This window comes from Rana temporaria, chromosome 5, assembly GCF_905171775.1.
Source record: "Rana temporaria chromosome 5, aRanTem1.1, whole genome shotgun sequence".
Taxonomy (NCBI): Eukaryota; Metazoa; Chordata; class Amphibia; order Anura; family Ranidae; genus Rana; species Rana temporaria.
The window spans coordinates 265,464,825-265,480,443 of NC_053493.1; the positions used below are offsets into that span (position 1 = coordinate 265,464,825).

Here is a 15,619-nt window from a genome sequence, read left to right on the forward strand (position 1 = left end):
CAAATTTACTGCGCTGCCCTTGATTCACGGAGCAGTAGCTCCGTAAATGCGTGGGCGCGCCGGCAAAATGCCCGGCGTAAGCGCGTGCAATTTAAATGATCCCATAGGGGGCGGGAATCATTTAAATTAGGCGCGTTCTCGCGCCGTTCGTAGAGCGCATGCTCCGTCGGGAAACTTTCCCGACGTGCATTGCGGCAAATGACGTCGCAAGGACGTCATTTGCTTCAAAGTGAACGTGAATGGCGTCCAGCGCCATTCACGAATCACTTACGCAAACTACGTGAATTTGAAATTTCGCGACGCGGGAACGACGGGTATACGCAACATTGGCTGCCCCTGCAGGGGCAGCCTTACGCGAAAGACGCCGTACGGAAACAACGTAAACTGCGTACGCAGGGCTCGCGCAACGTTGTGAATCGGCGTTAGTATGCAATTTGCATACTATACGCTCTGCACAACGGGAACGCCACCTAGCGACCATCGCAAGAATGCAGCCTAAGAAATGCGGGCATAAGAGCCTTATGCCGCGCATATCTTAGGCTGCAGTCGGCGTAACGAGGTTCCTGAATCAGGAGCATTCGTTACGCCGGGGAAAGTAAGCAATTGCGCTGTGTAACTATGGTTACACGGGCGCAATTGCTTCTTGAATCTAGGCCTTTGTCACTAGGAAATGCAGGATACTTTCAGGTGTATTTTGTTGCTTTTGAGATCTATTTGAGGCATCTCTGAGTTCATTTAAGCCCCGTACACATGATCGGACCTTTGTCTGACCAAAATCACATCGGAATTCTGACGGAATGCCATCGGAGTAAAAGAGAACATGTTCTCTATCTAAACGCCGATGGAATTACTCAGATGGGGCATACACACGGTCGGAACTTTTCCATTTCCATTGACTTTTTCCATTGGAAATTCCGATCGTGTGTATGGGGCTTTAGAGTTCCTCCGTAGGTGCTTTGACCTGCCATTAACCTCCTATTAAATGACATTAGTCTGCTTCAAGCTACTTTTGCATTCCCATTGACTTGAATGGGGTGAGAAGCAGCCCTGATGTAAACAAAAGCCCCAATACACAGGGCCTTGGGCTCAGGGTAGACATGTAGATCTCTCCCTGAGAACAAGTAGAGGTGTTCTTGACTAGCTACTGTTTATAGTGAGACTCATCCAGTGAGTAGACATGACACGTGTACAGTCACTATATTCTTCCCTACTATCAATAAGCAGAGGGCAGGATTGGTCAAGCTGGTAAATTTGTTGGGCACAACTAGTGCATCTGATATTGGAAGTTCCGATTATTTCTCATGTGCACCTCTTAACAATCCGATCCTCATTTTAATCGCAGTAAACAATTGAATCATGGTGGGGTTGGGCTGGTTATAGCAAGTTTAAAGCCAAACTCCGGGAAACTTGAAAAGCATCCCTTACAGTGGGGCTGCGCTCGTACTGTAAGGTTTAAATTCTTGTAAAGGGGAATTGTTAAAGTAGATTTACTTACCCGATCCCCTGCTCCTCTGTGCTGCTAGACTGATCTCTGCAGCGTCTTCTCCCCTATGCCCCTGCAGTCTAAGGTCCTGACATCATCAATATCAATGCAAGGGCTATAGCCCTGCACTGGACAGGATGATGTCCAGGGACAGTTCACAGCCAGAGTGTGGGGGAAACCCCATCTGCTGGAGGACTAGAGGGGTAGTTGAGTAGAATTGGTTTTACTCACTCTCCTATACTAAACAAGCAATTAACCCTTGCAGTGCAGGGGAAGCCCCTTTGTAAGGGACAACTTTCATGTTTCCTGGAGCTGAGCTCTAAGCTAAACATACACATTACAATCTGATTGTACAATCTCCTTTAGATCTTCCAACAACTATGTAGTTCCGGTAACTGCTTAATTGAATAGAAACTGAATAAATTGAACATATACCTTAAATCTGAATGTGCGTGTATCTTCTGAACTTTAACATCAGAGTCAAGGACATTGAGAAGAACAGCCAGTTGTCTCACCAAAGTGTCTTTCTGTTGTTCACTTAGCTGATTCACTGCAACCTCTAAAATCAGTTCAACCAGGTTTTGTTTCTTTGGATCTGTAGCATGAAAAAAACAGATAACAGACATGTGGTAAATATATAATTATGAATCAATTTAAAAAAGAACCGAGTTGTAATATGAAGAGGAATAGTGACAAAATATGTGTATGATTATTTAAAAGGGGAAAAAGTGATTAATAAGTATCTTAAGTTGAACCTGGGCTGTTCTATGACATGGTTGAAGTGCAGACATCTTGTTGTACTTGTAAGTACTAGTGTTGGTCTTCAAACCAATCCTTGTGACCTTGTGGAGCTACTTGGATCCTGAGCCCAGGCTTTACATGGGGCTTTGGCATCTGCCAGATTTTGGTGGGCAGGAGAAGCACTGGCATTTGAATGAAGACTGACAAGGAGTGGGACTTGTCAGAAAGTGTAGTTTTAAAATGAAGAAGAATTCCAGACATTGGTATACAGGTATGTAACACATAGTTACATTGGTCCAGCTTGCTTGTAACCAGTGGCAGTGCGTCCATAGTGGGCGCAGGAAGGCTCAAATAGGTTTCCAACTGGTTAAACAGAGGGCGCACGGCTGTGCGTTACCTGTTTAAACCATGCTGTGTTAGGGAATCAGGTGCACCGGGTCTGGATACCGGTCACCCGATTGGCTGAAGCGTCATCAAGGACGGGAGAAGACATCGAGGGAGCGGAGGGAGTGTGGAGGAGGATGGCGCTGACCCGAGGAAGATAAGTGCTGGGGACAAACTGTCGGCATTTGTGGACAAACTGTCGGCATTTGTGGACAAACTGTCGGCATTTGTGGACAAACTGTCGGCATTTGTGGACAAACTGTCGGCATTTGAGGGCAAACTGTCGGCATTTGAGGGCAAACTGGCTGCATTTGAGGGCAAACTGGCTGCATTTGAGGGCAAACTGGCTGCATCTGAGGGGGCAAACTGGCTGCATCTGAGGGGGCAAACTGGCTGCATCTGAGGGGGCAAACTGGCTGCATCTGAGGGGGCAAACTGGCTGCATTTAATGGGCACAGTGTCGGCAATTGATGTTTTTTTTTGTTTTATTTTTCAGTTTGTTTGCGCCCCCCCAAAAATCTGGAGCACCAGCCGCCACTCCTCTAACTATGTATGTACTATACCTGCCCAATGCTCCTGAAAGCTGGAAATCACTGAAGTAGACACTGCTTCTCCAGTGATCTCCACTTGCTTCCAGGTACCATGCTGAGCAACCGCTCTGCTGCATGGTGAGCTCAGTAGGTTGGCTGCTCAGCGTAGGTGCAATTCTGAAAATGCTTAGCATTTTCCGAATGAATGCAAAGTCTTCTCTAATTGGATTAGGTAAACAGGTGTGGCAATGATGTCACACTCTCCACCTTGTCCAATCAGACAACGATTTTCATTCATTCAGAGAATAAAAAGCAATGTCTAAATGAAACCATGACGAGAAATCAGGCCTGGTCGATGTCCCAGCGATCTCCATTTGCTTCCGGGTCCTCTGCTGAGCGGCCAGGCCGGAAAGCATTCTCTGAATGGTGCCCATGCTAAGCCACCAACCTCCTGTGTTCATAATGCAGGAGAGCAGCCGCTCAAGCATGGGATCCGTAAGCAAGAAATGATCACTGGAGTAGTGATATCTACTTCTACAGTCCAAGCTGGAATTCTTCTTTAGCTTGGATGGATGACATGGGTCCATGCACTGCCTGGGTCTAGGATCAAAGGAGTTCCACAGGGTCACAGGGATTGATCTGAAGACCAACACAAGTTCAATTTATTTACTATAGCCTCATACAAATCTTTCAGTTTACCATGAAAGATAATCACTGTTCACGAATAGCATTAATGTTTGAACAGCACCCATTCATAAAGAAAGCATACTGGAATATAAAATGTAATAGGAGGCCTTTACCTGCAATCAAATATGTATTCAGCATGTGCCTATTATTTGCCAGATTAGGCCATTTAGCGCTATGGAGCAGGATGAGAAATTAATGTACAGTACATCTACACAAGATATTAATAGTAAGTATCACATAATTCCCTGCCATTAGTTTGGATCTTTCAGATTTGACATAGACTTGCATGATCAATCCTGACACAAATCCAAACATGAGTCCAGATATTTTTGTGTCAAATATTTCTTTGGTATTGGTCAAAATGTAGTCACTTTGCAAAGCATATTGTATCACCAATACATTTATATATACGCTTGCGAGAACAAAAAAAGAGCTACAAAGTATATCTCCCTGGCGTTGTATTAACATTCATACCAGGACGCACTTCCACTGTGGCTGTGTCCATATCGGACTCTCCTTTTGCATCTGTGACCTTCAAATGAAACAGATAAATTCCTTCCACCAGATTAGTCAACTGAAGAACTGGTTTGTGTTCAGACGAGTCCATCACTTCCTGTCAAACAATGATATTTGTACAGTTCACAGTGAAGAAAAACATAAAATCAAATAGATGTATTAAAATGATATCATTTAGAGTTGCATAGACACTGTACAGCAGAGTTGGGACTGAGGAAGGGAGGAAAAAAGTCAATGAGGCCGCGTACACACAATCAGTCCATCCGATGAGAACGGCCTGAAGGACCGTTGTCATCGGTTAACCAATGAAGCTGACTGATGGTCTGATGTGCCTACACACCATAGGTTAAAAACCGATCGTGTCAGAACGCGGTGACGTAAAACACAACGACGTGCTGAAAAAAACGAAGTTCAATGCTTCCAAGCATGCGTCGACTTGATTCTGAGCATGCGTGGATTTTTAACCGATGCTTTTGCATACTAACCATCGGTTTTGACCTATTGGTTAGGCGTCCATCGGTTACATTTTAAAGCAAGTTCTAAATTTTTTGACCGAAGGTTAACTGACCGATGGGGCCCACACACGATCGGTTTGGACCGATGAAAAGGTCCTTCAGTCCGTTTTCATCGGTTTTGACCGATCGCGTGTACGCGGCCTCAGTTGTACTGCAGTGCAAGGAGGAGAGAGCAAAGAGATGAGCTCATCGGTCTGCTGCACCTCATTTTACTGTCCAATGACAAGGTGGGGGTGGGGAGAAGACCTAAAAGGCTGGCATCACACAGCTGCGTTGCACGTTAGTGCATGTGTTACCACAATGTGAGTGTTAATGTTTGTTTTTAATTATGGTGTTCTGCAGCGTAATTCATTCTTAATGACACCCAAAACCACCTTGCCAACAGATACTGGGCCAGATTCAGAAAGATCAGCGGATCTTTCTGCTGGCGTAACGCAACTCATTTACGTTACGCCGCCGCCGCAAGTTTTTCAGGCAAGTGCTTTATTCACAAAGCACTTGCCTGTAAAGTTGCGGCGGCGTAGCATAAATCCCCCGTCGGAATTCAAATTCGGCGGGTAGGGGGCGTGTATCATTTAAATGATGCGCGTCCCCGTGCCGAAACGAACTGCGCATGCACCGGCCGCGACTGAATCCCAGTGCGCATGCTCCAAATGACGTCGGCAAATCGTCATGCTTTCGACGTGAATGTAAATTACGTCCAGCCGTATTCGCGAACGACTTACGCAAACGACGTAAAAATTTCAAAACTAGGCGCCGGAACGATGCCCATACTTAACATAGGATACGCCGCACATACCCCTCATATAGCAGGGGTAACTATACGCCGGAAAAAGCCGAACGCAAACGACGTAATAAAAAAAAAAAAAAGCGCCGGTCGTTCGTTTCTGAATCAACGTAAATACTAATTTGCATATTCCTCGCGTAAAAAAAACGGAAGCGCCACCTAGCGGCCAGCGTGAAATTGCAGCCTAAGATCCGACGGTGTAAGACACTTACACCTGTCGGATCTTAGGCATATCTATGTGTAACCTTGGCGCATAGATACGACGGCCGGACTCAGAGATACGTCGGCGTATCAGGAGATACGCCGGCGTATCTCTTTTCTGAATCCGGCCCACTGTATGCATTTCAGAGTATGCTAATGCACTACTGTGCATTGTGGTGTGCTACCTAACAAACAAAATGATACGTGTAATTTGGATCATTAAGCCGCCCAATCAAATGAACAGGCTGCCTTAACACAACACACGTCAATGCACATGTTAATATTCTACAGCAGTGTGACATCACTCTATCTGATCCAAGTGTTACTGAGCTGCAGCAGGGCAGCAGGGCTGTGCTGTGTGGCAGAGCTGTGTAAAGTTCACAACGGGATGAACAGTAATACAAATGCTTTGCAGGTGATATGGCTCCCTTATATGCATTTAATTTGTGCATTTTGCCTCCAACAGTACAAAGACAGGATGGTTGTCACATCCTCCATCCTTCACTCAAATGCGTGCTCCCTAATGCCTTGGACCAGGCAGGAGCCACGGTCATATGTAGAGTGAAACAATGGTGGCCTCCTAACTCAGCCACATGTCTGCAGTACCCAAAATGTTGAGTTCCTACTTAAGCTGCTTTGACCTGTGTCCTACGCACTTGCACTGATGTATGTGTTGCATTTAGAGGGACAGGCTGAGCCTCTGCCCACTCCACGAGCCAGCCTACCTCTGTTACCTCACTCCCAGCAACAGAATGGGGTCCCACGAGCACATAGTGTGGACCTCATGCTTGCTCTCACTTAACTCTTCTCTTCCTATACCTAGTGACCAGGCCATAGATCTTGCTAGTCCACTCCAAATGACCAGCAGAAATGGAAAGCTAGGAAGGGAGACAAAGCACAGACACCATCAATAGTGGAGAACCTGTCACCTAACCAGGTACTACTCCAATGACTGATTGCCTTTTTTACTCCCGTGCAACTACCTCTTCCTCCTTGTCTTTTAAATTAACTTCTGTCGTAGTGATGGTTGTGGATATTGTGGTTATGGACCCAAGTTCTTTAGTAATACTCCAAGACCTCGCATGCACCTCCTTGAATAAATTCAGACCAGGCTCTGAGCAGGTTACCTGCACAGGTGAAGTTTCTTTGAGAAAAGTCCATGCTTGGCAATGCATGAACATAGAAGTCCACATTCCTGGGTTCTTACGGTGAATTGGCCTCTCACAAAGCCTCTAGTTACGTGTGTTCCCAATGCACTTCTCCAAGTGTTTCCCAGAGCTCCCCTTAGGATCCAGACCTCTTCCCTTTTATTGAACACAGGAGGCGAGCTGGACCCCAACAAAAGCCCACAAACACACCAGGGAAAGGTGGTAAAACATTAAAGGGGTTGTAAAGGTGCAATTTTTTTCCTAAATAGCTTCCTTTACCTTAGTGCAGTCCTCCTTCACTTACCTCATCCTTCGATTTTGCTTTTAAATGTTCTTATTTCTTCTGAGAAATCACAACAAAATACACTGGCGCTGAACGATGGTAGTGTAATTTAAAAAAAAAAAAATAATAATAATAATAAAAGCCTTATTTCTCTTTAAGAGAGAAACCAGAGCTGCAAAAGAAAATATGGTACCCGGAAGTACCAAGGAGACATAAGAATACACTAAAAATCAGCGCTCATGGTTCTCAGAAAATGTATTAACAAAATCCATTTATTGGTAGATACAGTCCAAACAACAAAATAATTAGGTGAATGTGAATGGTCCATGTATGATCATAAACACATTAGAAATAGACACAGTGTATGGGGTACACTCAGCAAACCACTGCCAAAGAGCACAAAGGGTTATGGTCTCCAGCTCCAACAAGGTACTGTTTGCTGTTTTTCTCTCCCTTTTGAGGAACTGCTCTCTGAGCTCTGGAGACCATAACCCGTTGTGCTCTTTGGCAGTGGTTTGCTGAGTGTACCCCATACACTGTCTATTTCTAATGTGTTTATGATCATACATGGACCATTCATATTCACCTAATTATTTTGTTGTTTGGACTGTATCTACCAATAAATGGATTTTGTTAATTAATTTTTTGAGAACCATGAGCGCTGATTTTTAGTGTATTCTGCTGAGAAATCCTCACTTCCTGTTCTTATGTCTGTAACTCCACACAGTAATGTGAGGCTTTTTTCCCTGGTGTGGAGTGTCGTGCTCGCCCCCTCCCTTGGACTACAAGAGAGTCAGGACGCCCACTAACACACAGCTCCTTTCTCTATCTGCAACATAGAGAGCGTCCTGAATCTCCTGTAGTCCAAGGGAGAGGGCGAGCACGACACTCCAGACCAGGGAGAAAGCCTTGCATTACGGTGTGTAGTTACAGACAGAAGAACAGGAAGTCAGGATTTCTCAGAAGAAATAAGGACATTTAAAAGCAAAATCGAAGGATGAGGTAAGTGAAGGAGGACTGCACTAAGATAAAGAAAGCCATTTAGGGAATTTTTTTTTACCTTTACAACCCCTTTAACCCTTTCTCTCTGACCTGGGCAGCCAAGTGCTGTAATGACACTCCTGTCTGAATTTAGTTTGAGTATGGATCCCAGTAGCGGAGGCTTCTCAGGTCTAAACCCAGTTCACTCTCAATCTCAGAAGAGAGTTTTGGGTTAGGTCATCACAGCCTCAAGGGGTATAAACGGAATTTGGAAGATGCTTATTACCTCATAAGCGTAGTTAAGTCCAGGACTACTTCTAAAGTGTAACAGGTGAGGGTAAGGTGTAATTATACTGAAGAGGAGATGGACGTCTCCCAGGTTGCTTAATAGTATGACAGAGTACTCAAGGTTATAGTAACAACTGCAGGAAGCTTGATATATTACAATCCTTACATATCACTGGCTCAGTTCGTAGGCAGGTAAATGATAGTATGCAGTCATCTAAAGTACATAGCAGCTCTTAGGTATGCATAAGTATACTCCACAGATAGAATGAATGAATGGTTGATACATCAACATCTGAGTACTTGCGGTTATAGCCGAGAAGCAGTTGGTTAGCCAAGGATTTGTGCTGGTCTGGACCAGGACGGGTCTGATGGCAGCGCAGTGTTCTGGATGGGCAATCCTAGTAGCGCTGGTTGAGAGGAGAGATCTGGTGTGGCGGATCAGGGTCCCAGATGACGGCAGGCGTCCAAACAAATACTGGAACGACCTGCAGTCAAAGCTGGGCGTTTAAATTTGCCACGGAGCTCAGGAGGAGGAGCCGCGGCAGACCAGGACGCACTTCCGCGTTTCAGCGTGGAACGCAGACCTCCGCGCGCCGGAAGTGACGCGAGCAGATTGCAAATCGGAGCGCAGCTGTTCAGAAACAAGTGCAGCTGCGCCCGTTCTGCAAAGTGTAACGGCGATGGCGTTACAAGTGCTAACTAAATAAACAGAATGCTACCCGCCTAAAGGTCGTTTGCCTTAAATTTAGCTTTCTGTTATTTTATGCAAAATGGAGGGGGGGGGGATAGAAACACCCTAGTGTTCTTTGGTGAACTGGCAGGAACAGGGCTAGAAACTATGGCAGGGAGATTTTACTACTAGAGTCTTCGGTGGGTAAATGAAACCAGCAAGTGAACTAGCCCACCAGCCTTCACTTATAGCTGAAACCAAATGTGGGTGGACCCTTTAAAATATCCTAATTTCCTTATTTACTTACCCCAGCTGCTGGGCTCTGACCATCTCTCCTCCACTGGTATGAGACTATCCCCTGATCATCAACAGACTTTGATCCATCTAGTGAAATGGAAGTATTGGGAAGAACAAGGGCACGTGTTCCACCAGCATGAGCCTTAGGAGGGCTATTTTTCCCTGTAAATGAAAATAAACATTTAGGTTATAGACAGGCCTTCTGAACAAAGAGTTCGGGAAGCTTTTTCATATACAGTAAAATGTATAATCTGGAAGAAAGAAGGGAAAGAGGAGACATGATTGAAACCTTTAAATACATCAAGGGGATCAGGGCTCAAGTCCTGCGGGAACGCGTGGGAACGGAGTTCCTGCACTTTTTTCACAGCAGGAACTCAGTTCCCTTTGCAGGACTAGAGCCGCCCGTGCCAATCCTTCACTAAGCGGCGATGCCCAACTCGAGTCACTGTCAGGGGCAGGGAACCTTAATAATCCTTTATGTTACTGGCCGCTTCCTGTATATGGATTCATCAGGTAGTGTGCGATTATTCCGTCACTTCCTCGATGCCGCAATGTCTCCTGGGAGCTTTTGTCATTGTTCCCAGGAGACATTGCGGAGTTCTGCCGTGAGTTATCGTGGGATTTAGAAAGAACTTTCTACCCGATGAATCCATATACCGGAAGCGGGCAGTAACATAAAGGATTACTAAGGTACAGTGGATCGGAAAAAAAAACAACATGCGGTTTAGTAATTATGCATATGAGCGTATCATTTATTTTTTTTGGTGGGGGAGTGGATCTTGGGTGGGAGTTCCCACACTTTTTTCCCCAGGACTTGACCCCTGAAGGGGATGAATAGGGTTCAGGAGGGAAGTAATTCCAATATTAAGCCAAGGTCCAGAAAACAAGCGCATGACCTCAAACTAGCAGGAGCAAAGTTCAAAACTAATCTTAGAAAGTGTTATTTTACTGAAAGAGTAGGTAAGGCTTGGAACGTGGAATAGACTTCCAGCATAGGTAGTGAGTCAGTTAACACCAAGTGTATTTGAATATGCTTGGGACAAACATAGATCTATACTCAGATAATAAAAAAAAAAGTAAAAAAAAAGCAAAAGAATAAAAACAAAAACATGTAAAAATATTAACAAACAGTAAATTTACTGAGCAGGCACCGCGACGTACCAGTACATTACCTCACTCATACGTGCACCCCTGGGAAGCGCTGTGGCGCAATCTACAGTTGCTGTGTCCGATTGCTGTGCTTGGTATTTTTTATATAATAAAAATTACAAACCCAGTGGTGATTAAATATCACCAAAAGAAAGCTCTATTTGTTTAAAAAAAAAAAAAAATGACAGGTACCCACTCCCACTTCCTACTTCTTCTTTGATCGCCTTAGGTGAACGGAAGCGGAAGTTCTCCTTCCCACTTCCTCCCAAAGTCTTCTGGGACACCTGACAGGTCCAAAAAGACTTCTGGACCCGTCACAGAGCACAGCATCGCTTGCGCATTCGCAGTGGGCACCCGGCTGTGAAGTCACAAGCTGTCACAGCCGGGTGCCCATAGTGAAGACACCATTGAGGGAGGACATTGGGACAGGTGAGTGGCTGTTTATTAAAAGTCAGCAGCTACAGTTTTTTGTAGCTGCTGACTTTAAATTTTTACTTCAGAGACTGGAGGTCCGCTTTAAGCAGGAACTCTTCAATTTTAGAGGCTTTATAAACAAGACTGTTTTATGGGGATGTAGTAAATATTTCAGTAACATATGTGTCTGAAATGGTGCTTCACTCTGACTCAAACTGTAATTGTGAAAGTGCATACATTAAAAATGTATTGACTAATCACCTTAAGAGCTATGTGCATACACATTTTTTTATTTATAAATGAGTTTTGACAATAGAAAACAATAAAAATTACATATTGAAGCATCATGAACTCACACATCACCCATTAGTCTTCTCTTGTTCCTCCCTATAACCCACAGATGTGAAAGAGGTTGAATAATTGACAAAGGGATTGATTTACTAAAACTGGAGTAAAAAATTCTGGTGCAGCTGTGTATGGTAGCCAATCAGCTTCTAACCTCAGCTTATTCCATTAAAGTGGTTGTAAATGTTAAAAACATTTTTTTAAAAGAGACTTTTTTTAACCACTTCCCTACTGCATGCCGTTATATGACGTCACTGATTTTCAGTGGGGATATCTGAATGATGCCCGCAGCTACAGGCATCATTCAGATATCATTCTTTGCAGCCGGCGATTCTGTGCACGATAAGAATGATCATAGCGGCACTTTACCGCCAACGCCCGTGACGCCTTAGTGTGAAAGTCAGGGTTGGGTTATAAAAAAATATCCAAATCTTTGATGATCCCTAGGAGCACCATCAAATCTATCATAACCAAATGGAAAGAACATGGCACAACAGCAAACCTGCCAAGAGACGGCCGCACACCAAAACTCATGGACCGGCAAGAAGGGCATTAATCAGAGAGGCAGCACAGAGACCTAAGGTAACTCTCAAGGAGCTGCAGCGTTCCAAAGCAGAGACTGGAGTATCTGTACATAGGACGACAATAAGCTGTACGCTCCATAGAGTTGGGCTTTATGGCAGAGTGGCCAGAAGAAAGACATTACTTTCAGCAAAAAACAAAATGGCACGTTTTGCATTTGCGAAAAGGCATGTGGGAGACTCCCAAAATGTATGGAGGAAGGTGCTCTGGTCTGATGAGACTAAAATTTGGCCATCAAAGAAAATTCTATGTCTGGCGCAAACCCAACATATCACATCACCCAAAGAACACCATCCCCACAGTGAAACATGGTGGTGGCAGCATAATGCCGTGGGGATGTTTTTTAGTAGTCGGGACTGGGAAATTGGTTAGAGTTGAGGAAAAGATGGATGGTGCTAAATACAGGGATATTCTTGAGCAAAATCTGTACCACTCTGTGTGATTTGAGGCTAGGATTGAGGGTTCACCTTCCAGCAGGACAATGACCCCAAACACACTGCTAAAGCAACGCTTGAGTGGTTTAAGGGAAAACATGTAAATGTGTTGGATTGGCCTAGTCAAAGCCCAGACCTTAATCTAATAGTCAGACTTAAAGATTGCTGTTCACAAGCGCAAACCATTCAACTTGAAGGATCTGGAGCAGTTTTGCATGGAGGAATGGGCAAAAATCCCAGTGGTAAGATGTGGCAAGCTCATAGAGACTTATCCAAAGCGACTTGGAGCTGTGATAGCCGCAAAAGGTGGCTGTACAAAGTATTGACTTCAGGGGGGTGAATAGTTATGCACATTGACTTTTTCTGTTATTTTGTCCTATTTGTTGTTTGCTTCACAATAAAAAAAAAAATCATCTTCAAAGTTGTGGGCATGTTCTGGAAACTAAATCCTCAAACAATTCATGTTAATTATAGGTTGTGAGGCAACATAACACAAAAAATGGCAAGGGGGTGAATATATGTGATCCCTCTCCATCCTACCATAGTGTAGTTGAAAAGTTTTATGGAATTTTAAAGTGTGTGTTGAGCCAATGTATCAGCGGTGTTGATAATTCCTATATGGGGGCGGGGGGGACATTTTTGTTACATTTATGGAGGGGAAGTCTAAATAACCGATTACCAAGTCTGTATATGATCCATGTACTGCAACCACCAAGACTGGGCATATTTTGAACAGAAGTTGAGCCACTACGTGCTTATCCTTAAACATGTTTACAATAACCATTTTGATGCATTAGTACTGGGTGCCCCCAACAATCCAAAAATAAAAATGGCATGACATCTAGACTTGTAATGAACTCTGTTCGATCTAACAACATATACTGTATTTTGCTAAAAGTAATACATTGCAGTAACACACAGCAATAAATATTAGTTTGTATTAATTGTACTCCAGTACCTGCAGTCAGAGGGCCAAAACCTGGGAGCATCTCCACCATCGGGAGCTCTGATGAAGAAAAGGCGACTCCCTGCTCCTCAGCCCTTCTATAGGCTCTCACCTTCACTAATCGAGGGGTCATGCAGAGCTCTCTGTGTCTACTCTGTGAAAATAATGCAAACTGCGCTGTGGGGAAGTGGGAAAAGGGAGGGGGAAGGGGAGATGTGGTGGATGATGAGTAAAAATGGGCGTCAATCTACAAGCACTGAACTTGTATACCCCTCAGAGTGGATCCCCTGATGAAGTCACGTGACGACACGCGTCGGGATTGGAGCACCGGGTACAGACACAGCCTGACGCCAGTAGAGGAGCTTAGCACTCGTGGATGTGTATTTTTGATTTTATCTACTCATGTGAGTGTTTTACTTTATTATTAAAACGTTTCTTTTTACGGAGTTATGCTATTGGTTCCTTTCTTTCTCAATGTCAATGCCATCTTCTGAGTATTGATCGGATATTGTCCGGGGTCAAGAGTGCATTGTAGACCACATCAGGCTGACACTCTGAGGGGGATACGAGTTGGGTGCTCATGGATTGACGCCCATTTTTACTCATTCCAAGTGAGTGCACCATCTTGAGACCTACTCCTGTCCATCATTAAAGTTCCCTCACAATGTCACGCTATATACACTTTTTTGTGTTTTTCCATGATACATATCGGCCACTGAGAGCATTTCAACAATAGAGGAGAGATTTCCTGTCAGTCTCCACATGCATCCAGATCCGTGGCATTGTAGCTGTTTTGTCTAAACAGCAGTGAGGTAAGCTGCTAGTGCACATAGAGGTGGACATCACTGAAGATTTCATACAGCAAGCTGCATCTTTGGTGAAGGCGTTTCATTCAGACACTGATTGTTGGACCATCTTCTCTTTGCTGTGTTTTTCGTTGGGACACTATTTACGATATTTTTTGCTTGTGTTTTTTTTACACATGTGTGATTGTGTTCATTATTACATATTTTTGTTTTTTATGTATTAGTTTACACGCACTGAGTCTTTACTGCTAGATCCAGCGGTATCCTAGTTTTTTCTTTTCACTGTATTGCCTCCACTCCATGCCCCCCTCCCCCTTCCTTTCCCTTTCTTTCATGCATCATCCACCACATCTCCCCTCCCCCCCTTTCCCAGAGCGCAGTTTCCATTTGTCAGGTCATCTGTGGCCAGGTGACAAGCAAGTGCATCACGCTGGGGTTAGGGATGCACCACAGGGTAGTGAAACCTATGACCGCCTGCTGCGATAAGAGAGGAAGTGTGAACCCAAGATCGCCCAGGGCGCGGAGTCTAAGACCCAGCTTTGTGTTCACCAGAGCCTCTAGTGGTGAGGATGGCCTTCGCCGCAGCTGGATCCAGGTCGCGACCCCTGGGATCCCTTAGGTCACGCTCCGCAGGGAGAGAGGGGAAGCAGCAAGCAGACAAGCGGTAGTGATGTGTAAGCCGAGGTCGGGGCAACAGGCAGACAGGGGTAACCAAGGGACAGGCAAAAGGTCAAGATCACAGGCAAAAATGGTACACAGGAAGATAATCGTAGCACACTGCAGACAGGAACTAAAGCAAACAACACTGTTGAACAGCACTGCAGGCCTGTAGTGCAACCGTTAATATAGACTTCCTGGGATGGCCTGGGTGGGGCCATACAGGAATGAGAGGACATAAGAAGATAACCAGAACAGAGTCAGGCCTCTTAATGAACAGATGGAAACAGGTAAGTTGCCAGACTATTGCACATCCATGACACCATTATTTTCACATATACACCATTTTGTCTGTTAGGATCAGATCCACAGGTCACTACTGCAGTTCCCCCACTAGGCCTATTAGACAGCGCAGGAGTTCCCCATCATTTTGTCTACTCTGTGAATGTTGCCACTGTCTGCCCCGACTGCCATTTCCTGGTTTGCAAGTCTTGCCCCTAATCCCATCCATGACAGCCTGACTCTGGGTCTAACAGAGTGCCTCAAAAAGACTGTCCATGGAGACCATAGATGCAATCATGCCACATCAAGGCTCCAAAACAATTAGGTCCATAAAGTGCCCTTAATTCATATAGGTTTGCATCTATATGCACTGGATAATAACATGCAGATGAAGAGGGTCCCCGAATTGAACGCTTCTATGATTCACATGGTTGACAGGAAGAAAAACTGATGGAGGCAAAAATTGAAGAACTAATTTCTTTCTACTTCAATT

The 15,619-nt window shown here is 44.6% G+C and overlaps 1 protein-coding gene across 2 annotated transcripts in view; it reads right to left on the bottom strand.

Annotated features, from left to right (window-relative positions):
* KIAA0319 (KIAA0319 ortholog) overlaps window positions 1-15,619 on the bottom strand; it is a 68,924-nt gene that overhangs the window by 12,072 nt on the left and 41,233 nt on the right. For both annotated transcript variants that reach the window (XM_040353806.1, XM_040353805.1), the window contains exons 14-16: window positions 9,522-9,673; window positions 4,300-4,438; window positions 1,919-2,078 (exon numbers count right to left, since the gene is read on the bottom strand). In XM_040353806.1, coding sequence (XP_040209740.1) covers window positions 1,919-2,078; window positions 4,300-4,438; window positions 9,522-9,673 — 451 coding nt within the window. The remainder of the gene's footprint in view (window positions 1-1,918; window positions 2,079-4,299; window positions 4,439-9,521; window positions 9,674-15,619) is intronic.